This window comes from Brienomyrus brachyistius, chromosome 5 (genome assembly GCF_023856365.1).
Source record: "Brienomyrus brachyistius isolate T26 chromosome 5, BBRACH_0.4, whole genome shotgun sequence".
NCBI lineage: Eukaryota > Metazoa > Chordata > Actinopteri > Osteoglossiformes > Mormyridae > Brienomyrus > Brienomyrus brachyistius.
The window spans coordinates 32,502,563-32,525,799 of record NC_064537.1 but is presented as its reverse complement, the minus strand read 5'-3'; the positions used below and the strand labels follow the sequence as shown (position 1 = coordinate 32,525,799).

The window sequence follows — 23,237 nt, the reverse complement described above, 5'->3', positions numbered from 1 at the left end:
AGTGTGAGTGTCACGGAGGATGTGCAAGAGTTGGCAACCCTGTGGTTCGAAAATAGATGGATGGGTTTTCTAATCATTAGAAAAGATATAGAACTAAGGAAAATGTGCAATGCCAATAATCGTATGTCTATTCATCAAATGCTTGATCAATGAGCGGACAGGCCTACGGAGCAGCGATATATTGAACATTCAAGCATAGGTATTTTGAATCGCTGAGAGTGTTTTGTCCCAGTTGGCGAGCCATAGCATAGAGGGAATGTCCCGGATGTAAACAGGAGGGCAGTTTCAAAGCTTGATAATGGAGCTGGGAAGAGGAGGGAGTGTGGAAGTCTGTTGAGGTCAGTTGTTAATTACTGTGAAATGTTATTACTATAGATTTTAACAAAGGTTTTGAATCTTAAGATGATCAGTTTGTATGAGTTAGCTAACAGTGTACTGTGAGGATCCGTGTTATTATTATTTAAATACCTGTGCCGCCATGTGTTTATTTAATCCCCTAACCAGCCAACAAGTTATTGATGGCTAATGAGTTTTTACTATAATCAGTACCCCGGTGATTGTGCACACTATACTTTTTTGTCAATTTGTGTACTATAAACTTTACATTTACACCAAATACGTTTTCAAAACACAGTTTGTGTTTTCAGTTGTGGCGAATTTGTTATTCGCTAAGGTAAGGTTTAGCGGTGGTATTGACATTGTGAGAGGTAAACAGCGTCACGCGATGGTTTAGACGTTCTGTTGGCAGATGGAGGTGATGCAGCGCCGGCCGCAGGTGCAAGACCTGCTGGGGCCGCTGTCTCCGGGGGTGCGGCAGCTGGAGGGAAAGACTTTTTACCTGGATGCTGTGCGAAGCCGCTCCTCTGCTCTGCTCGCAGAGGCTATAGCCCGTCTTGGAGGGGTATGGAACCAGATGGGGGGAACTACCATGTAAAGGGAGTGGGGGGCCTGGCAATTTATTGGGGGCAACTTAATGTAACTGAAGGTCTAGCTTGCTGCATGAGAAGTTTGCTTAAGTTTTCAAATAAATGCTGTATTTTTAGGCTGTTGAGTCATGTGATTTGTGTATATGATGACATGATGGATGTAGATTGTGTTTCATGTCCAGTGTGATCGTTATGTCCCTTTGCAGAAAGTGGAAAGCTTCCTTAATAAGGACGTGACCTTTGTGGTCTCTGGGAGTCGGGACAACTGGCAGGGTTGGCAGTCTGTCCAGGAAGGGGAGGGCCCTAAGAAGGTTGCAGTGGACAGCCCCCCAGTTTCCTCCCATCACCGGCAAGCTCAGGGCAGCTGCAGTAGCACCAGTCAGCGCACTGCTACTCCCAGACCTCAAGTAAGTTTCTCTCTCTTAATCATGTCTGTTACAGTCATCTTTAACTGGAATTTAATACTGGAACGGCTTATCATTGTTGCTTTGTAGTCTTTCATATGCTGTGTTTGGTCACACTGTAGTTGTAGTGGAATTTTTCAAAATGGCGTCTTGTTAACGAGCACCATACTATGCTGGCTGTGCAGGCGTACAGAAGCCGTGGAAGGGCCCTACTGGAGAGGGCCATCCGTAGCAATGTAAGTCCTCATGTGTGAAACGTTGCATTATCCATAGTGATTATGAAATCATTAATATGAAGAAGCATATTAAGGGTAAAAGTGACAAATTTAGTTTTGTTAAGTCGTCCTGAATTTGGGATTGGTACTGGTGAGTTTAGGATGATGGTTATAATGGCCGCTCTCAGCTTGAGATGTGAGCCATTCACGCTGTTGGCCCTTTATGATCATTCCCGTGGTGTTGAGCAGGAACGCTGTCCGGCGACCGGTGTCCTGGCCAACGCTGTCTCTTGGGGCATCAAAATTCTCCATGTGGATGGTATCCTTTTTTCCAGCAAAGACCTCCGAGAGAAGCTGGGCTTATGTGCTGAGGTCTTACTGTATGAGGAAACGCTTCCGTTTGCTTGTTAGACACAGTTCGCATTGAAGATGCAAAGAAATACATTATCTTGTGCCCACCAGAATGTCTTGCCTGCAACAAGATCCTGTAACTGATTCTCTTTCGTTGAGGTTGCTTTTAAATAAATAGAAGCTTGTTTGTCAAGCTGCCAGCAGGGGGCGACATGGACATCAATCTCACAAACTGCAGGAATAAAGGAATGAAGCAAAAGTACAAAAGAGAACGGGATCGTTTATTGGAGGGGACCTGACAAAATTCATTTTTGTTTCCTTCTCCTGTGCTGCTCTCCTTCACTTATTAAAATGATTTATAATTAAGGACTAATTCGCTGGGGGATTCTGGGGAGTTTGGAGGTTTTTTCTGATGTCGGTGCTAAAACGATTTAAAGCTTTTAAATACAGTGCTGGTCCCCGAACCAGTATTTTAAAAAACTAAAAGCACAAAACGAAGGTCGACATTCATGGGGGCCGTAATCTGCATTGCATTACGGTCCAGTGCATAGCTGTTTTATATGAACTGGTGCCATATTGTCACTGGGTGTCAGTACCCACCTTTAATGAACCTCTCCTTCTCAGCATTGTTATAATAAATCCAAAGCGAAGATGTTAGCCTTTCATTGCTAAAGGGTTCTGACTTGCCACCAGATCATAGAACTATTAAAAAAATAAAGATACACTTAGTGACAAAAAAGTGAAGGATCCAGATGGAGTGGTGGAAATGAAATGAATGTGCACGTGGTGAAAGGTCAGGTGACTGAATCACAATGATTATAATATCAGATCAAACAGACAACAGAGTTGGCAGTATGGGCACACCGCTGGTCAGTAGGGTGTGGAACCCCCCCTCCCCCCCATAGGCTGGATACATGTGGCAAAACGGTGCAGTAGGGAGTCATACAGCTGTTGTATCCTCTTCTGCTGCAAGTCAGCCCACAGCTGTTGTAACTGGCCCTCGAGATCCTGCAGATTGGCACTGGGTCTGAGTTGATGTCAGAGCCGATCCCACACATGTTCGATTGGGGAAGGATCGGGGGACCTGGCTGGCCATGGGAGGACCTTATCATGACGCAGGCAGTCCATAGACACACGTGTTGTGTGTGGACGGGCATTGTCATCTTTAAAGACTGTACCGGGGTGCTGTCTCAGGAGGGGTAAGACATGCAGGCGCAGGATGTCACTGACGTAGCACTGTGCTGTCAGGGTCCCCCGAATCACTACCAGAGATGATCTAAAATCATACCCTATGGCTCCTTACACCATGATGCCAGGGGTAATGTAGGTGTGTCTCTCCACAACATTGGCAGGATTGGCCCCCCCTGCCATACGCGCAAGTAACGGTCATCTGTGGTAATGCAGAACAGAGATTCATCACTGAACATGGGACAATGGGACTTGTCATCAGTCCATAACTCCTGCTTCTGTGCTGGTGTTAACGGCACAGTGGGACAGTGATCCAGTAGTCTGGCTGATGCCAGTCATCGAGACACGGTGCAGGATGACACAGGGTTGTAGAGAGTCCAGTACCTGTGTCTAGATGGCAGGCACAGATGTCATGGGGTTCTGTAATGCTTGGCGCACAATACAACGATCCTTACTTGGTGTGGTCTGTCTTGGGTGACCGGAACCTTCACGACGTGTGTGGGTGTCCTTACATTCCCATCGGTTCTAACTTCGGGCGACTATGCCCCACACACCAGGCAATTGCACGATACGATCGCTCAACCTCATGCAAACCCACAATGTGACCCCTATCAAACTCCGTCAAGTGCTGGTAATGCTGTCTAATGCACCCAGGAGGCATCCTCTGTGGTGACTAGACATGTCAGCTTGCAAATCGAATCATTTACATGCCCATTGCTGGTCTGCACATGTGCCAAATTACATCCAAATCGGGCCATTACCTTTGGGTGCTTCACTTTTTGCATCAGTTTGATCTTTTAGTCTTGGCTTATTACTGCCTGCTGATATTCAGACTTAATTTTGACTGATAGCCGATACATTTTTCCACATAGGTGCACCACTAAATGTACAGATTGTCCCTTAAGTCCCTAGAGCAGAGTTCCTGCTATACTTAAACCGACTTACGGAGGAAAGCTCCCGAGCCAGGAGCAGGGAACTGCAGGTAACTTGGCATTTTTATTAGTCTGTGTTCCTATTAAAAGTAATTTGTTTTCCCTTTATGGATGATGCAGTGTTTTTGAAGAAGGCAATGCCGGAATGGTGAATGCTGACTTTGTATGCATTACTCCTACAGAAAATGGGAAAGTCTTCGGCATGGGTTGTCAAAGGTGAGTAATGTTCAGCATCCTAGTAATGAGATGATGTGGTGGGCTCATGCTTTGGGCTATTTTTTGTGTATTAATTAACAGTCAGTCCATCTGAAACATTCAAGAGGATGGCATTGTGAAAGAACAGCCATGTTTTCTTGCTAAGTACCCCCACACACACACACACACACACACTCATTAACTGTCCTCTGTCTCTTCTTTCATCACCAGCCGGAACCCTGAAGTCTCCCTACATTAAGATTGAAGATTCCAGCAGGTCAGTGGATGTTGGGTGTCGGAAAGACAAACCTGGTCCATCTCCCCTTTGCAGCAGCCCCTGTTGGCCCTGATGTCTGTCTTTTTCTTAAACCCAAACTGCTGCGTCATTGTGATAAATTGGTTGAGTTGCTAAAATGTAGTTTAAAAAAAAACAAAAACGTTGAGGCTCGAGTTGTAATGGAAACCAGCAGCCACCACTCCAGCTGGCCCCGGGTGTCCAGACTTTCCCCACTCAACTGCCTCTGACCCCCCCGGGCATGTAAAGGGATCCGGTCAGGAGCCCCATGGTTAAAGTTTAAACACAATCAGGGGAGACACCCGGAACAGAGCTGGTGGTAATGTGCATGCATGTTGCCTGTGGGAGAGGGCTGAGGTTTCTCCGCCGTTTCTGCCGCTGCCTCCACGCTTGGAGAGACCGCAGGTCTTTCCGGCCGCATCCGCGGCTCGGCTAGTGAGCCACCAAGGGAAGCAGGTGGCTGCGGCTGACAGCACGAACAAATCCAAGCCTGAAACACCTTCGGTCCTCCACCCGCTGGGGTGGCTCTTTTTCTCCTGCATGTTCCTCAGATGCACCGCCTGCTATCGGCCTGTGGGACAGGAAGGCGGCGATCATCCTAAGGACAGTCTAGGTCTAGTGTAGGTTTCTGTAATGGAAAGAAATTGTCTGCAAATTATAGGTCGTATATGACCCCTCAAAACAAACAAACTAATTCATGAATATCAGCAAGTTGTGTGTATGTATTTTTTTCTCCTTTCTGTACAGCTTAGTAACTGCAGGATAGTTTTTCTATGTTTTTTTTTATGGCTGGTTTGTTTAAGTTTGGTGTGTGTGTGTGTGCAGCAGTCTGACGGCTCTTCCCGTCTTTTGTAAATAGGAAATACAGACCCCTTCACACGCAGTCAGCGGTCTTCCCCATGCTGGACTTCACTGGCAAGTTTAGTCCGTTTGAGCCACCTGCCCCTCTGCCTCTTACAAAGAGGAAGAACCAGGAGGATGATCAACACATCAAAGCAAAGTCAGTCGTCATGCGGTCCCCGCCTTGTCATCAGTTCTCCTTTGCAGGGTTACAGGCCAGGGAGACTTTTGTTGACTCTGACTCTGCCGCAGTGACAACCTGCCAAGTGAATGTTTTTTATTTGCAAACATCTGATTAGGTTGAAGACGCTGAAAACTTTCCCTCCAGCAGTGGTTGTGCTTGAATTGACAATAGTAACTGGTTTTGGTTAATGTGGTTTGGCATGCTGTCATGTTCAGTAGCCAGAGTTTGGTAATTCAGGTCCCCTGAACTGTGACTTTGACTCTCTGGACCTGAATTACCCAACTCAGTGAGAAGCACATGTGTGTTTTTGGCGTGGGTTGAATGTCAGTCGTCTCGCACCTGCACCACAACGTTCCAGGAAAAGGAATGTGGATGCTGGAAGCAGCCGATGCACGGCTGGATGGGACCTTCCGCCGACTCTGACTCCTTCGCCTCCCAGGATGCGCAGGAAAACCCAGGGATTCTGCGAATGCTGCCAGCTCTCTTTCAAGGAGCAGGCAGAGGTGAGAGCGTGCCCCCCTCCCCCCCCTCGGTGCTAACCCTGGGGACCCGCTGGGCACACAGCACTGCCATCCAGCAGCATGCCAGGTTAATTAGGCCTTGCTGAGCTGTTGATTAAATTCTTGCTGTGATTTAACACATCGTGGTATTTGCGGGTGCTGGAGGTTGTTTGTGCTGATATACAGGTGAAAGGGGGTCTCTTTTTGTAGAATAAAATAAACATATTTACATTAAAGACTTTTTATTGGTAAACACCCCTAAGTAGTACTTATAGATTTTATTTCCACTGTTCTATTTGGGTAAATGCTTTACCGGTTCACCTGCATTACCTTATAAAAGTCGTGTAGCTGTTAAGTGATGTTAAATCTGCAGTGATACGTCATAAATGCTCAGTCACAAGGACCACAATATACAGCCTGGTCCTGGAATTGGCAGTGAGACGCATTCTTCACTAAGGGTATCGGACGGAGGAGCCCTTTCTCAGCGTGTGCGCTGCCTTGCACCCACAGCACCTGCAGTCAGACCAGCACCGCCAGTTTGCCCGAGACGAGTCCCACTATGTCGTGGTGGACAGGCTGATCTCCCTCATGCAGCCAAACTTCTCTGAGATCATGGTCCACGGTCACATGCTGATGCGGTGAGTCCCAGCTTCCGTTAATCTCCATACTAGCTGACATCTGAGGTGACTTCTGTGTTTCTGCTAGGTGTAATTACACTGATGCGGTTTGTAATTAAACTTGATTTGTGTTCCTAATGTCCAAGTATGTATGTAAATAAAAATTTACTAAGTAGCTTAACTGGTGGCAGTGTGGGATACACGTTGTACAGTTGTACAAACTGAAATTTCTTTTACAATTTATACAAGTGCTATAATTGCTGTTCTTTTTTCCTTTATTTTAGCGTTAACTGTTATTTCCTGGCTGGCTCTGTGGTACAGATATAACGATTCGGTTCCATAGACGATACAGGGCTCATGTACACTAACAATATATTTAGCTGTATAATACTGTAGGGCTGAACAGTGTACGGAAAATATCTAAGCACAATTTTTCCGACGGGTGAATATCACTTTTTAAAAGTGAAGCTTCAGTTCAATATTCAGTGTGTAATCAATTTACAGTGTGACGCAGCATCGTCATACGACATACTATCAACATATTAAATGGTCTATATTCTACTGCAAGGATGAGAACTTAAACATGTGAATTGCCTCCAACATGTATGTATTGCTTTTTTTTAATTAGTAGAGAACAATCAAACATAAAAATCACACAATCTGACTCAGTTAAGCAAAATAAGGTAATAATAAACAGTCCGATAATACTGAAAACAAACTAAGATCTCAGTGCTTATTCCTTTTTACGCATGCACATTTACAAGAAAAGCTGTTTTCTAACCATTTCTGTTTTCTTTCAGTTCTTTCAGTCAAAACTAAGATGCCACCTATTGCACCTTCTTGCATTAACATTAATAAATGATTTAATGCCACAGTGCCTTGTTACATCCCTACAATGCATACATGCACATTTTTGAATCGCAAATATGTTGTGCCACAGTGCGTAGATACACATCTACTCTGTGCGTTTCACTGCCGCCGTACATCTTCAGGGATTGGGTGCATGAATCCTGCCTCCAGTCTGTATGCAGAGTCGGCCTGTTCTGGCAAAGTTTATGCAGTTTTTCCTCCAAGGACTCTAGTGACTGTAAATTACCCATAATATGTATGTGAGAAAGACAGACAGACTGACGGAGTGAGTGAGTATGTGCCCAGTGCCAGACTGCCCCTGTGCTGGAAGACGGAGGAATGGATTGTGTTTTTCAGGCTGGTATCTATTAGTGAGATGATCATGTTGTGTGGTTTTGTTGCCCCTCAGGTCTCCTCCTCAATTTTTCCACACACATCCATGCCTGGATCTAGAGCCCCAGGTGAACAGTGATGCAGAGCAGGCCTTGCAGGCCCTGCTGTCGCCGTTCCAGCCAAACGGCAGCCCAGCTGCCCAGGAAATGGAAGATTCCAGGTCCACCTCCATCACAACGAGCACCGCCCCTTCTGTCTCACCAAAGCAGGAAGCGGTGAAGTCGGTGCCCGCAGATTTCACTCCCTGCATCACAGTAGCTAGCACTGTGTGCCCTCTGCAGCAGTCCTGTAAACCCCAGACCAGGACTGCGTGTGGGACTAGAGGTGGTGAAGCAGGATCCGGGCCGAGGAAGCTTACAGAGGACGTGGCAAAGTGTAGCTCACCGCCCAGCGCCCGGCCATTGATATCCCGAAATGGCAGAAAACGTGGCAGGTCATGCAGTCTGAGTCCCAGGGTCAGAAAGAAGCGGAGGACTACAGCGTCAGTACCCTTTAGCCGCTGTGCCGCTGTCCCGGCAGCCCTGCATGGGGAGCCTTACCTGAGGCCCCCCCTCAACACGCGGGTGACTCCGGCCACTGCCAGGCCCCAGCTTCTCACCACGCCACCTCCTGGAGAAGCTTCCAGCTCAGATCAGCTTGTGTACACTGCAGTGAGACCGGATACGCGTCTTGCTGCAGGTGAAATTCCATGTACGTCTACTGAAGATGAGCTCCTTGGTGCGTGCGGTGCCCCCGGAGAAGGTCTTCCACCAGTACTTTGTAATGAGATGCTGCCGCCTGTGACACCCTCTGCCTCGGGGGGGCAGCTGGGTTTGGTGTCATCTGGCGTGGCGCTCGGTAAAGAATCTGACCCACCGCTGACCCCTTTGGGCTCGACCCATAAGGCGCCTTTACCCGTCAGTGCTACCTCAGCCACCGCTCTGCACCAGACCGTCCCATCCCTGCTCTCCCCACCACCTTTTCAGCTGGTACCCCTCCCATCCCCGCCTCAAGGCAGCCACCCGCTCCTGGACGACAGTCCAGATTCCAGCCCTGCCCCTCTGTCCCACTCATTCTCCTCCGTCCGCATCGAAGCCTCCCTGCTCCCAGACCCCTCGGCCTGCTCCCCGTCCTCCTCCGTGTCGTCAGACTGGGACTGCGACCTGCTCTCCTGGATGTCCCGACCCGCCGCGGGTGGAGGCTGCATCCTGGACCTCGAGTTTCTACAGAGGCCCTGCATGACAGTGCGGGATGTGGCCTACGAGTCGCGGCTCTGCTCTGTGCTGCACCCCCCAACCCCACCTCGGTCGCTCTGTGAGGAGGACACAGACCCCACCTTCAGGACCTTCGAGCACACTGCAGAAACCCCTGTCGCTCAATGACAGCATTCAGCATCAACAATGAACCTCAAGAGTTTGGAATACGGATGGAGTTCTCAGTGACGCGGCCTGTCGCTGGTGTGTATTTGTTATGCAGCGGTGTTAATTAACTCCACCTGTGTCGGGCTGCTTTGACACTAATTGGCAGCTGGATGTCTGTTATGCAGTGACCCCATCAGAGCATTAATGTCAGTGGCTGACTGCAAGTGACTCTCAAGCTTTATGTCAGTTGGCCTCCTTGGCACCCTTTAGTGTTAAGTGTTTCTGTACTCAGTAGAAGGATATCTGAGGGTTACTGGGAAGCTCGGTGCATTAGTCTAAGTCTTACAGCTGGGCAGGGTTCTGTGAACCCCCCCCCCCCCACCACCCTTCCATATTGATTTTGTAATATTTTTTTTTACGAGGGAGGTGTCTATTCTCAGAGACCCATGTGAATGTAGATGAGTCAGCATGTTTTGTTTCCTGTGAAGTCAAAAGGATGAACCCGTCTCCCCTTCTGAATGAAGGTCCGCTCAGTTCCGGCGTCAGAAATCTCAGCTCACCTTCAACGCGGCACCATCTCGCCCGGGCAGCGTTAGCGTACGCCCCCCCCCCCCGCAGACATTGCTGTCAGAAAGGCTGTGCTGATTTGCAGGGATGATCTGCGTTGTCATGAAATGAAGCTTCCCAGAGCTCCTTATTTACCGGTTCTATATGAAGCTACAGTATTTAGGCCCGCTAGGCCCTCGGTCGGGGGGGACGTTGTGGCTGGAGAGCTGGTGACTGTTTCCTTTAGGTCCAGCCCCCCCCCAGTTACAGGGACCCCCTCAAGGTGGAGGGGTCATGTTCATGTTGAGAATGCCGACATGCAGCAGTATTACAGAAGAACTGTTTGAAATGTGTTTTGTTTTTACTGATCTTATGAAATAAACCTGAAATAAAAAGTGATCTTCAGACATTTGTTTTATTCTCCGTATAGGGGGGTGTCTGTCTCAGCGCTGGCCGTCTCATAGCCCATCATTTAAGTATGGCCGTATAGGATATAGCCTATGTCGTGTGATAATGAAGAAACTAAAGGATTTAGGCTTTGGGGTGACAAAATCTCGATCGACCTATATAACTTACTTTCATTCGCAATTAAGCAGAGACGGAGACCTGATTGTGTATGTGCCTATGGTTAGAAATACCAATAATTACAGGAATAGTTAAATTTTACTTTGTGCCCCCTGTTTCTATTAATTGCCTTTCTGCCTTGCACGCCCCAGACGAAGTGAATTTATTGCCGATAAATTATCGTTTTTTTTGTTTGTTTTTTGTTTTACACTGGCTTAAACCCGGACCTCAATTTGATCAATCTTCGTCCTCTGACAATCACTTCTTTTTTTTTGCTATAAACGCAGCAAGTTCTTCTACTGGAAATTGTAGGTGTTTTCTCAGAACACGAGGAGGAGGAGGAGGAGGGATACTCTCTGGGAAAAAGGGAGGGCTCTGCAGGGCCCACGTGCTCCCCCAAGCGCAGATCCGACGCTCCTCTCCCCTCCCTCTCTAGCCGCCGCTTGCAGAACCGCAGTGGTATCGAAGACGAATGACCCTCGCACCCTAGCTGGGAATCATGTCCGTGAACATAGTTATCCCCCCTCCGCACACTTTTCGCGTTTTCGCTTCCGATTTCCATTCACTGACTGTTACTGCGTCCTTTTTCCGCACAGTCACGATGCTCTTCAGATTTGCCAGGGGGGCTTTTTATAACTAAAAAGCAGCAATGCCGGGGGAAATACGAGAAAACCGTTAGAGATTTAATATCAGCTATATTTTTCATCGTCATCTGCAGTTCATCTTTGATCCCCCCTCCCCATTATACACTGTTCATTCCTCGCACTTCATGTCATTGCCGGGGACTATGTGAACATCATGCTGGCGATGCGGTGTCTGGTGTTTGCTGCAGTGAGTGCACGGTTCGCCGTGACAGGTAAGGGAGACGGAGTGAGGGAGGGGAAAATACGCGATGCTTTTCGTTTATCAACTTTTCTCCTCCCTTGACACGTTCAGTGTTTTGCACCAATAATCACTTTTCCTACTTTTGATAACGATTCGGCGGTAAGTCACTGCTGGCTTTTGTCGGTTCGCATTTGCGTCCCTCTCGTCAGCTGAAGCGATGCGATGGATTTGCTGCATTGACAGATTTTTCCCCGCAGCTCGTCTGCAGAACTAAAACCGTACTGCATATAAAACGGGCAATGGCAAAAGAAAAATCGTTCGTGCTATCCGGTTGGGCGTTTATTGCAATTGATGCATTGCCTTGGTAGTCACGTTTTTAATTTACGATTGCAAAACAGATTAATCACCTCCCCCGCCACCTTGCCTGCAATGTGTCCCGCATTTCAGCCTGGAGCGTCCCCGTGGTGGCGGATGAGGGAGCATGGCAATGGCCAGCACCGAAGGACCGCGGAGACCGGACCGGTTCCGAAGAGGAGGTCACCAAACCCAAGCGGCTCCTGCAGCAGATCGATTCAGATGGGGAGGTTATTCACAGCCGTCTGGACACCAGGGTGAAAAATACCACGGAGGGGGCACAGGTGAGTGAAAACTAACTGTGCCTAACTTCTGGTTTCATTGTATCAAAACATCGATCGATTTGAAATGGATATGAAATATGGTAATGATGCAGCCATTTATCTACATGAAATCCTCTGGGAAATGCCCTATGCAGTTTTTGAATACTTCAAAAGTTGAGCTATATTTAGACTTCTTCAGGTAACACCATAAATGTTCCCATGAGAGACATTAGTAGTTGTGTGTCTTTCATTTTTTCCTCTAATCGGTGCTGCTTGACACTGTTCAGCTCGCACCTGACCAGCCTTTTACTCACCATCTCGAAATTCCACCTGCTTAGTAGCCCCCCTGACCCCCGACTTCGGTATATCTGCACGTTAGCACCGAGCCAGAGCTATAGGATATCAAAAGTGAAACTCCCAAGTTGCTTAAATACCTCCCTGCCAATCACCAGTAACTAGAGAAGCCCGCTATTGCAGATTGTTGTCATTCTAAGTCCGATTTAACCTGAACTGCAGTGCCAATCCTGACTTGAATAACCCAAGCAGTTCCTGAATTTGAGTAATTATTGTCTCTGTAGTAGGTTTTCCAACATTATCGCTGTCTTTGCCAATGCTTACCTCCTTAACTAGGTGCGGTTTGTGGGTCGCAGATGCGCAGAAGCAGGAGGACAGTCAGGGGTAGCGGCTTAGGGCTCAGGTGGGGCCAGATACAAACAGCTGTACACCAGCATAGCCCGTGTGGACATGTGACATATGGATGCACTTTTGAGCAATAATGCTCCCCGGTATGGTTGCTGGATTTTGAGTAACCCCTAACACAGAAATAGTTTGTGAACCACTGGCACAATACTGATCATAAAAATGAGCGTAAAGGGTTGTGTTGTAGTCGAGGAAGTAATCTGTCTGTAACATGGAGGTGTGTGGCTTAGTGCATTTGGACGCTGTGCCTGTGGTCAGGAGGTTGTTGGTTTAAGTCCTGTGCTCGGTCCTTGGGTGAGGCCCTTAGCTCCTGCTGTACCAGGGTCTGGCTTTCTCAGTTGTATGTTGCTTTGGATAAGCTCGTCCTCTAAATACGGAACCGTAGGTGCTGTGGTGCAGACCTCATATGGTGCATGAAGACCCTTTAAATGGGAGGTTTTCTGTGATGGTCTCGTGGTTTAGATATGCTGTTATTTAAAGAAATTTCATTGGCAGCTGATTTGAACAAAATTCTGAATGCTGATGCAAAATGGAAAAATAATGCAACACATACTTCAGTCCTAAAAAAAAAAAAAGCGTACGTGAGCTCAGTGAAGGAAATCCTGAAGCACACATTTCCATGCTAGGATAGGGTTAGGATAGGGTTAGGGATCTATTGATATTCAGGGGTGTGTTAAATAATTAACCTGTTGGTAAACTGGAGAGCGGACATGGGGAGGGTTGCACTACATCCTAGTGATGAAAAACGAGTGAAAAGGAGAAATACCTTATTTGCTTAATAGAATATATTATCAGAGGTCATTAACCTAATTAGAGGTTCAGGTTTAGTGAAGGTGGGGCTGGTGTCAGTTCTGGTAGCACAGACTGTTTGTTATGGTGTCTGTCCGTATTGAATTTTCAAGCAGGGACCCCTTGGAAGTTTCTGGCGTGTTGTGTGTGTGTGTGTGTGAGTGAGTGAGTGTGTGTGTGTGTGTGTGTGTGTGTGTGTGTGTGAGCAGGTATACCTATCCTCATGGGAACACAATGTCCCCATAACATGATAAATATTAATTTTTTTCCCTTATGGGGACCGGTTTCCTGGTCCCCATAAGGGAAAACTCTATTTAATAAAAATCAGTGACTGCTATGAAAAAACTAAAAATGCAAAAACTCTTATATTTTGCTTGGTTACTTATGGTTATGGTTAGGGCAGGGTGGGGGTTAAGGTTGTCATAGTTAGCGTTAGCATTTTTCCCATAGAAGTGAATGAGTGGGCCCCTACATATACCCTACATGTGCCCTACATGTGGGTATACCCTACGTGTGTGTGTGTGTGTGTGTGTGTGTGAACACCACAGTGTCTGACTACATGCTACACAGGTTCTGCAAGAGCCCATGATCTTCCTGGAGGGGGGTCGTGACCCTAAATGGGTGTGCCTGTTGCCCCACTGCTCCTAGGTGACAGATCACCAGGGGCCCGCTCCAACACACAGGCATGCCTGTCGCAGGGCCCCAACGCCCCTGATTACGTTTCACACCTTGCCCTCTCCTGTTACCACCTCTATAAATATTGTCTGTCAATCAATGTCCGTCTCTCTCCGGTCATCGCAGTCGGGCGACCTTGGTCTGCCCTGAGCATATGTTTCAGCCGTCTCCGGCTCCTGCACAAACCAGATCGGGGCAAGGTTTCATGTCCTGGGCAAGGGACTGGATGCCCTCTTGCCAGCCAGGTGAATGGCCCCAGTCCTTTTTCCGGAAACTCTATAAGTAAATGGAGTCTAGTTCTGTCTTATCCTGTGTCACTTCAGTTCTAATCGGCCATTCTAGCCAGTGTTCCTGAATTTGTGTAATTATTGTCTTTGTAGTTTGTAAGTCATACATGATTTCCAACAGTTTTTGAAATGCGACAGAATTACCATAAGGTTAAGTCTCCAGGAGGCAAACAAACTTAATCGCAGTACAGGCAGTCCCTGGGTTAAATATGTCCGTCTTACGGATAACTTGTACTTACTTCATACTTATGAACGGACTGCTGTAAAGCCTATCATATAAAAAATATGGGGTGCTTTGTGACGCTCGTGAAACCATTGTGTAGTATAGTACTGTATGTAGTAACGTCTACTGTATTATTATTCATATAATTAACAATTAATTATTAATAATAATAGATTGACAGAAACTTAAATACAGACTTAGGGAATGGATCTCATTCGTAATCTGGGCACTGCCTGTCATCCCGTCTTTACTTTCTAGGTCGGTAATAATTGCTGCAACTAGCCTCCGTTAATATAACGGCAGATAAGAAGGAACTGGTCACCAGTTAGGGACTGGGAGCCACAGCCTGACTGTCTGACTCCACCCACCCCACGCAAACAGTCAGGGCTCCTCCACAGCACCCACAACCTCATCATTTCTGTTCACATCATTTTTAAATAATCACAATGTTTCATTCTTTCATCCTCTATGACACCGGGTTCATTGGCAGTTGTGACCAGTCTTGTAAACCTCGCACACCTGTGCCTGTAACCTGGTTCTTAGTCATTTCCTAATTACCATGGAAAACTTGCCAAAATTAACTCTGAGGGTCGGACCACTGTTCCCTATTACTCACACACTAACTAACGTGTCGCTAATTAGATTGGAAGAACATTAATGTCATTGTGGCTTTAAGGATGAGATAGCCAATAAACTGGGGTTTGTTTTTCAGTGACGCACCATAAACATTCCCGTTTGTTCCGCCCTGTAAGCGTCTTTCTGTGTCCTCAGGCTCAGCCCCTCCATCTGGCCCAGAGCAGTTTCCTGGTGGAAGCCTTTAGGACCTCCTTCATCTTGGACCTGGAGTTAAACCAGTGAGTGGATCCTTTGGACTTGGACGTGTGACGCTGTCCTCATGCTTCAGTTGACGCGTTTGCTTGTAGTCTCTCTAAAAAAAGAATGACCATATGGAGATAGAAGGGTATCGATGGGAGTCATTACTGTGAGGTCCCTGGTCCCTGCATGCACACACCACACTCACACACGCACACGCACGCGCACATGCACGGTCCCCACTATTGCTAAGTACACCATTCCACTGCTTCCTGCTTAACCCCAGGAGAAGTTGTGCGATCAGCACACTGCATTATTCATGTTTGTAAAATGTAGAGCTGCCCCCATGATGAACAGAAAACCCCAAGGTATACCATGCAGGACTGGGGGGGTGAGATATCGGTTACTCTAAGCAGATTGCGATGAAGAAGAGGGTTATGACTCCATTAACCATCAAGAAGCTGTAACACTGATAAGGCCGGTCATTCGTCTCGAGAGTATGTCACATTGGTGCTCGCTTACCCCGCATGCTGCGGTGGTATCTACTGCATGAATCATTTAAAGTTCGACTGAAATTCCCAGCTGTCAGAAAATCACTGGCGTCTACCTGACGGTCATCCAGGGCCTGACCGGTGTATGGGTGTTAACCTGCGGTCAGGGGAGCGCACGTAAGTTCAGCAGTGCAGTAGGAATGCATGCTGTCACACACCACAGAGGCAAAGACCTCTGAAATAGCAACAGACCAACCCAGTCTAGGCTGAGCAAAATCAACATGGCATCTCTGCCTGTACCTGTGCCGATTAACTGACTCTCAGATAATATTTCTGTTCCCTGCACAGCAACCTCCTGTCTTCGGATTATGTGGAGAGACACTTTGACAAAGATGGAAAGCCGTCACAGACCTTGGTAGGAGAAGAAGCCGGCTGAGGATCTTGTTGAGGGGGGGGGGGGGGGGGGGGATTGACAGAGTTAGCTACTGGTTACTGTGGGGTGGGAGGTATTACAGGATGAGATATGGTTAAGCGCTAGGAGACTCATTTTGTAGACTTTCGATCTATAGACTGGCTTGTTCATCCACCTTCCAGCTGCTTATCCAGTAGAAGATCACAGGATTATCAGCTTATAATGATGTAAAAAGTGAAAAACAGCTTTATAAATAACAGATCCCTCCCCAATTCTTCTTTTAATTAGTCTGTTACATTACAGTCTGACTTGACTTTGTAAACAGGATGTTGCATTAATTTTTGTATAATGTAATTTTTTTTTTTTACTTAGTGCATTTTTGTATCTCAGTGTTTATGCATTTTCAAGAGCACAATTCCAAAAAATTTTCAAGAACATTTCTGTGGACCTGGTGAGTTTTGGATATTTGATTCGAGTTCTTCCCTGGATTAGATGAGGACTTGTGGAAATGTGCTTTTCATTTGCGGCGTGTGGAGGTCATGCTTCCCCCAACTGGGACGCCAATGAACCCAGTCAGGCTGACTCACTGCCCTGAATGGTGATGTAGATAAAGGCGGCACTAATGGGTCTGATGAAAGACTGAAATAAACGGAAATCATTTAGAGGAAGCTGTATATGCTTATTACAGCAGAAGTGAGGATATTGACTTTCAATGGGGAAAAGGGTTTACTGCCTCTGACAGCCGCTGCAGCTTAATACCACAAACCTCAAATCGCCATGCAGCTGCCTGCTACACCTAGAACAGTGTGTTGAACCTTTTGAAGCGTCCTGATTGGCCCAAGGGCCAGTGTTGTGCCACGTGTTCAGATTAACCAGCTTGTCTGATTGGTCCTGGACATGAGTCTGCATTTCTTTTTTAAGGGACATAGGAAAGACCTCCTGGACAGGGCTTTGGGACGTCGGTAATACCCGTGGACAGGGCTCACCCACTGAAAATTGTATTGGGGGTGACAAATGGGAAAGTTCTAGGCTGAGTGATGTGCTTGGCGCAGAAGAGAAATTTCCATGATGGTGGGCAGACACGTGCATGACGGAAACAGGGCACCTTCCCGGCAAAAAAAGCATAATCGAGCGGGATGTGGGTGGTGTCATGGTCTGAGTGCTGGAGCCCAGCAGCATCTCTTTCCCCGTGTAGAGCATCTCTGAAAAGGAGGAGACTGGCGCAGTTAAGCACGAGGAGCAAAGCACTGCCCCTCCACCCACTCTTTCCGAAGTCTCGCACGCCTACATAGCCAATCAGGTGGCGGTTCCCATGGCAACCACTACCTAGAAGCCCCGGCCCACACTGGCCCAGTCCTGTCACTCAGCAGTCGGCAGTGCGCACAGAAAGAAAAGAGAAAATAAAGAATTGTGGAAATTTTTCAAAGACAGGGATGAAATGCATAGATGATAAATAATTACCCATTATCTGAAAGTCCTTTGCTACTGAGGGCTGTAGTCAGATCTTAAATTCTTTCTGTTTTACTGACCTAGTTATTTCTCAGTCTCTGTAGCTATTTCCTGAACTACCCTCTCGAATTGTTTGCTTGTTAGCTTTAAGTTATGCAAGGTTTACGCGTGGGCTTGGAGAATGTGCACGGGAGTTTAAAAGTTTTAACACCCTCCCGGGAAGCAAGTGGGAGGCTGCCCGAGACTGCATGTCAACCACGGAGAGATGGGGGGGACAAAGGGGTCGAGTGGAGAGAGAGAGTCCAGATGTCTTTTTCCCTTGGACAGAAATAGTCAGACCGCTGAAGGTAAAGGAAAGCTAACGTGTTTGGGCTACGGAGGGAGGTGGGTACAGTTACGGCCGTCTGTCGAGCCCAAGGTCGTCCTAATCGGAGGGCATCAGGAATCAATTCTTGCTCTCTTCTCATTTCTATATGCGCAGTAAATCTGCCCTGCAATAGAACCTCACACACTTAGGAGAAGCACATCTCTGACGGGCGTCATCGTGTTGGGTGCCCTATGCTTCTGTACCTTAACCTCCGCCAGCCGGAAACCTGTAAGCGAAGGTCCCTGAGGCACCAAACGGTGCGCTGCGATGCGATGTTACGTCAGAGCAAAGAGCACCTGTCAGGCCGGTGGGCGGCGACCGAGGAAGAGCGTGGAGGACTAATGTGCGAAAACAGAGTCAGTTTGCCCTGTCAGGCAGCTATCTCCTGTGCTGCTTGGCAGGAGTGGGTGAGATGGACTAAAAATTGTATTGCAATACTTTTAGTGTTGTGGATTACATTTCGAGCCTTTCCAGTTTGTTGTTCATTTTAAATGCAGTATATTTCAAGAGATACGTCCACTTTAAACAAATCCCGCTTCTCTTAATTTAAAGAAACTTCATGAAGTCTTCATGATTCTGTGCAAGTGTCAGGAAGGCTGTACCTGCACCTCCAGGTTGGTCAGCCCGCTATCCTGGCGTATCTGCATTTGTTCGCCGCCCCCCGGCATTCCTGAGGGCACGTCTATGGGCTCCAGCTGGAGGCCTGGCCTGGCTTGGAAGGCAGATGTTATGTAATATCCGCAGTCCCCTGGAGGCGTGTCGGCACGCAGTATGGCAGACGCCTGCAGTGGTTCGCACGCACACAGGGAGCTGCCGTCCTGCACGGTGACCCCCGTGTCCACACTCAGTCACGAGCGCATGCTTCCGCAGTCCCTTGCTGTCTCATACTGACGGGGCATATCGTGGACTAAGCCCTTCAGGTTCCAGTCATGCTCGATCGGGATGTTGCATGCACAAGTATGAATCCACATATATATAGTTATTTCAAGTGTTATGATTATTTTAGACCCCATACTTTCCTATCCTATCATTTAGTCCTCATTTTTCACACGGGTTATGAGCACCTGCAGTGTCTATGCAGACCTATGCATTCGTGCTGCAAGGTGACCCATCATGTCGCAGCATCAAGTCCAAATGAAGGATCTGTGCCACCCAGGAGCCAAAATACACCTGTGTAATGTACAGCGGTGTGTGTGTGTGCACCAAGCTTTTGTGAAAAGGGGACGACCTGCGAGGAATGTGTGCTGCGCTAACCATAGTCTTTGCTAACACTGCAGAATGGACACCTGATACTCTTTTGCTAACAGCCTGCCGGGATGCAATCCGATTTCCTCCATTTACCCCCCTGTGATCTCTGACCTTATTTATTTATTTCACCGCGGATAAGTGCTGCACACGTGCCCGGTAATGCCTGCGGACACTCTTAAGTGGCTGTAGTGCGTCTGCTGCAGAATGCTTTATGCATTTCCTGCCAGTTTAAAGCTTGGTTTTTTATGGTGATTCACTATATCTGAGTAAGGTGGGGCTGGTGCCCCCCCCACCCCCCCCACCCCCACTATAGGCTTCATGGGCTGCTGCAGGAGAAGAGAGAGGAAATGTCCGGCTCTCCGTCATGTTTCTTAGGGAGGATCAGTGGGTCGCACTTCCTCCTCCCTTCCTTTAGCCTTTGATTCCCACCCCAGCTGCCTGTGTTCGGTTTGCATATCCTCCCCCAGGGCTTCCGGATTCCTCCTGCAGACCAGAGACTTGTGGCTGAATGGGTGACCTTCCAGTAAGGGGAACCCCTCTCCTCCTCATCATGGGATCCATGTTAACCATAATCCTGTGCTGGATAAGCAGTTGTGGAATGCGGATGAGTGCACAGCTATATATCTATAATCCTTGCTGGGGGGACTGTTTATGTTGGGGAGGTATACCAGTGCAGCCTTGGGGTGACTGATGCCCGCTTGTGTCTGCAGGGGGGGGAGCACTGTTACTACCACGGGCGGGTGAGGAATGTGCCAGGCTCTTGGGCGGCTCTTTCCACCTGCCACGGCCTCCAGTGAGTAGCTGCACATCATGTTCTTCATGGCAGACTTCTGCACCTCTCTGTGTAGCTGAGGACTGCAGTTCCTCTGGAAAAGCATCTTCCGGGCTTCTCCCGGCATGAACCCAACCTCTCATTTCTCTGTGATGTCTGCCTCCTATAGGGGCATGTTCTCCGATGGGAATTTCTCCTATGGAATCGAGCCCGTTCTCCACGGCGGTGATCAGGTAAGCTGGAAGTCTGGAATGCAGGTGTTAGCCCTGTTACTCTTACCAAAACTCGAGGTACATTGTGGCATATCATATTATTCTATCACTCGACAATGACAGTATGAGAGGGTTAGGAATTGTACCCACCCCCTCATGCGGAATCAAGGGAAGTCTTTGTGTCACTGGTTTGGGGTAAGATATAGCAAGACGTGCCCTGGACCAGATGGGCGATATGGATGCCAACAGCAAGGCAAACGCAGCGTAGGGCCCCTCGATGGTGACGCTGACAGCCTGGCTGTGACAGGTGGCGCGTGTGTTGGTGTCTGCAGGCTGGCGGCCAGTGACCCGTTCTCTGCTGCGGAGGGCCGTTGAATTAATCATCAACCCAGTACGCTCCAGCCCTCCGCTGCACAGCCAGACGCACACATGCGCTCGGCAGTCTGCGTAGAGAGCAGCCGTCTCTTCAGACAGCATTTGTGTGGCTCCAGACGGAGAAACCGTTTGGGATGAAGAGTGGAAACTTCTCTTCTACCCCTCTTTGGCAGATCCCCCAAAATCATTTCTCGAGTGTCTTCTGGCTCATTCGAAGCATGCATCCTCCCATTAGGTGTGTCTGAAAAAGAGCAGCCCTTCTTACTTCGCTGTCGAATTGTTCCCCCGTCACAGGATGGAAAGCAATGAGCTGATGCTCTATCCCACAGCAGGCTACTGTCCTAATTGACATTGGGAGTGAGGTGGAGTGGGGATTTCATGGCAGCTGCGGCTGTAAGCAGCCACGTCGCTCGCATAGGTACCAGACAACCTCGACACGTCTATCTGTGGTTGGAGTAGCAGGATGAGAAAATCAGCCCCTCTTGCGCCACAGATGTTTTCCAGAACCTTCGTCCACGCATCACCATGGCCTAGAACAAACAGACCGTGAATGACTAAGTCAGAAGGTCCACTTTATGTGATTTATTTATGAGTGTCCTAAATTTACAGCTCTATATTGATGTTTGCAAAGTGCTTATATATCTGACCTCTCTGAATCTGGGACTCTGTTTTGTACAGAACATAGTTTACCAGTTTTTGTCACTCATACCACCTACTACATTATTTTAGTGCATACACTTTCTTTCCTATTCACTTCCTTCTACACAATTATTTAATTCCTGTGGGCATCTCTGACTGAGACGCTGAGGTCAGAGCGACCTGAGCTATTCCCAGTTATGACTCCGGGGGATATAGGTAGAGTTCCATTTCATTCCTTTGCAAGACGTATCGACCAAACCTTTCTCCGGAACATTCAATACCTTCTGTTCCCCCTGCTTTCCCCTTGTGGCATATAATGGGGTATTTTTATAAAGTAACGTGTCGTCTAAGGCTACTGTTACCTCCTAATTTTATAGGCCAATCCAATTCTAATGCTTTTACAGCAAATGATGGAGGGTCGTATATGGTGTAGAGCCATATATTTTTAATAGGATCGATTCTGTGATTTTGTCGCAGTGCTGTGAGCGTGTGGCGCGATCTCACTGTAACGCTGCAGCTGATGTGGCTGTGATTGGTGTTTGTTTGGTGTAGAAGGAGGATGCCCATCTGGTGCACCGGATGCCCCCCCTGGAGCTGCCACCCATCTGTCCAGGTGTGAAGCTTCTTAGGGTGTCTACCCCCATCCTCCCTGTCTGCTGGTTCTTTTGCTCTTCGTCTTCTTCCTCTTCATTTTTCTGGCCTCTCCCAGTGTCTCAGCTCCCCCCACCCCACACACCTATACCTCAGAAGCCCCCAGAATTTCCTGTGTGAAATCCTCCGGTCCCATGGCTCTGGTTCATCCATGCTTCTCCTCTTCCATCTAATATCTCCTCAGTGTGTTTCAAGTCTCTCGGACCCATTTTCCAAAATTGGATATTAGTTCCATGAAATAAATGATGGAGACATATATCATTTTTCTCATTTATCCTCTTCTCGAGCCCTCATTCCTTATTCCCAATCCTTCCGGTCCCACCTCTCCGAAACCACCATCCCATTCTTCTCCCAACAGGATGCACACAGAAGAGCAGAGACGCGGGCGAGGACGAAGACATCAATGGTGACAGCAGCCCAGAGTCGGGGGAGCCCACGTTTACAGAGGGGCTGAGGCGCTCCAGAAGACAAGTGAGGCCTCTTCTCCAAGAGCAGCTTCTCACTGCTGTATGAACAATGTGCAGTGCAAGAAGATGGCAGCATGTCTTACTGACCAATACAGGGAATAAATTAACATAGCCTTGGAACCAAGTGTGAGACTTACCACTTGATCAGCCTTGCTGATTATTTAGTTACAGATCTGGGTAAACTCAATATTAGATTACAGGTTGAATTAATAGGTTGAACTTACCTTTTTTTACTGCCCCCCCCCCAGGTGCGTCGAACTCAGCATACAGTCCAAACTGAAACTAAGTACATTGAGCTGATGGTGGTCAATGACCATCACCTGGTGAGTCTGTGCTCTTCCAATACAGAAGGAAGCATGTCCTGCAGAAATACCTGCAAGTGAAATACCTGCAAATAGTCTTTGCAACTACGATAATGTACATTATCAGCAAATGTGAAGAGCACATTCAGTATGGAATGCAAATGATGTTTCGGCTTAGAGAATACATTTTAAATACGTATGTGAAAATATATTAAAAGCATTATATATGCATGTCTTAAAACATGAAATATGTACACCAGAACTTGAATGGTTTATTTTTAATAAACTGCTGTGTGGCTTAATGGGCTAAGCAGGTGACTGTGTCATCCAGGCTGCCATGTTATTGTGGGTTTGAGCCTGGCCTCAAACCCACGGTAACATATGGGCGGTTATGGCTTAATGGTTAGGGAAGCGCACTTGTAATTGAAAGACTGCAGGTTCGAATCCCCGACCAGCAAGGCACCACTGAGGTACTCTGAGCAACACATACAGGTTTCGCCTGACATCCAAAGCGTTCCTGTGAAACCTTTTGTAAGCCGAAATAGCATAAAGTGGAGAACAAATTCGTATGGGGAAATTATTTGA

At 47.6% G+C, this 23,237-nt stretch overlaps 3 protein-coding genes across 7 annotated transcripts in view; 2 read left to right on the top strand and 1 right to left on the bottom strand.

Moving 5' to 3' along the window:
- The window catches only part of ubald1a (UBA-like domain containing 1a), a 400,799-nt gene that overhangs the window by 346,620 nt on the left and 30,942 nt on the right, over positions 1–23,237 (bottom strand). The window lies entirely within an intron of this gene.
- On the top strand, positions 221–10,174 carry dbf4b (DBF4 zinc finger B). 2 transcript variants are annotated; one of them, XM_049015114.1, is made up of 12 exons: positions 221–338; positions 749–901; positions 1,133–1,333; positions 1,516–1,566; positions 1,795–1,864; positions 4,002–4,066; positions 4,199–4,232; positions 4,443–4,488; positions 5,366–5,506; positions 5,889–6,033; positions 6,541–6,668; positions 7,906–10,174. In XM_049015114.1, exons 2-12 carry the CDS (start codon positions 749–751, stop codon positions 9,248–9,250), a joined length of 2,379 nt encoding a protein of 792 aa, XP_048871071.1. In that variant the 5' UTR covers positions 221–338; the 3' UTR covers positions 9,251–10,174. The 2 variants fall into 2 exon arrangements, with proteins under 2 accessions (XP_048871071.1, XP_048871072.1); XM_049015115.1 differs by having other exon boundaries at positions 273–338; positions 734–901.
- adam11 (ADAM metallopeptidase domain 11) overlaps positions 10,765–23,237 on the top strand; it is a 36,154-nt gene continuing 23,681 nt past the window's right edge. For all 4 annotated transcript variants that reach the window (XM_049015113.1, XM_049015111.1, XM_049015112.1 and 1 more), the window contains exons 1-9: positions 10,765–11,195; positions 11,612–11,802; positions 15,226–15,308; positions 16,107–16,173; positions 19,945–20,027; positions 20,176–20,239; positions 21,785–21,845; positions 22,242–22,354; positions 22,599–22,673. In XM_049015113.1, coding sequence (XP_048871070.1) covers positions 11,138–11,195; positions 11,612–11,802; positions 15,226–15,308; positions 16,107–16,173; positions 19,945–20,027; positions 20,176–20,239; positions 21,785–21,845; positions 22,242–22,354; positions 22,599–22,673 — 795 coding nt within the window. In that variant the 5' untranslated portion in view covers positions 10,765–11,137. The remainder of the gene's footprint in view (positions 11,196–11,611; positions 11,803–15,225; positions 15,309–16,106; positions 16,174–19,944; positions 20,028–20,175; positions 20,240–21,784; positions 21,846–22,241; positions 22,355–22,598; positions 22,674–23,237) is intronic.

What these genes read in the sequence shown, in the direction of transcription:
- dbf4b (XM_049015114.1), top strand. Translation starts at nt 749, where the DNA reads ATGGAGGTGATGCAGCGCCGGCCGCAGGTGCAAGACCTGCTGGGGCCG. An exon ending in CTGCTACTCCCAGACCTCAA is followed by an intron (nt 1,334 to 1,515) that starts GTAAGTTTCTCT and finishes CTGGCTGTGCAG; the next exon opens with GCGTACAGAAGCCGTGGAAG. An exon ending in CTTTCAAGGAGCAGGCAGAG is followed by an intron (nt 6,034 to 6,540) that starts GTGAGAGCGTGC and finishes TTGCACCCACAG; the next exon opens with CACCTGCAGTCAGACCAGCA.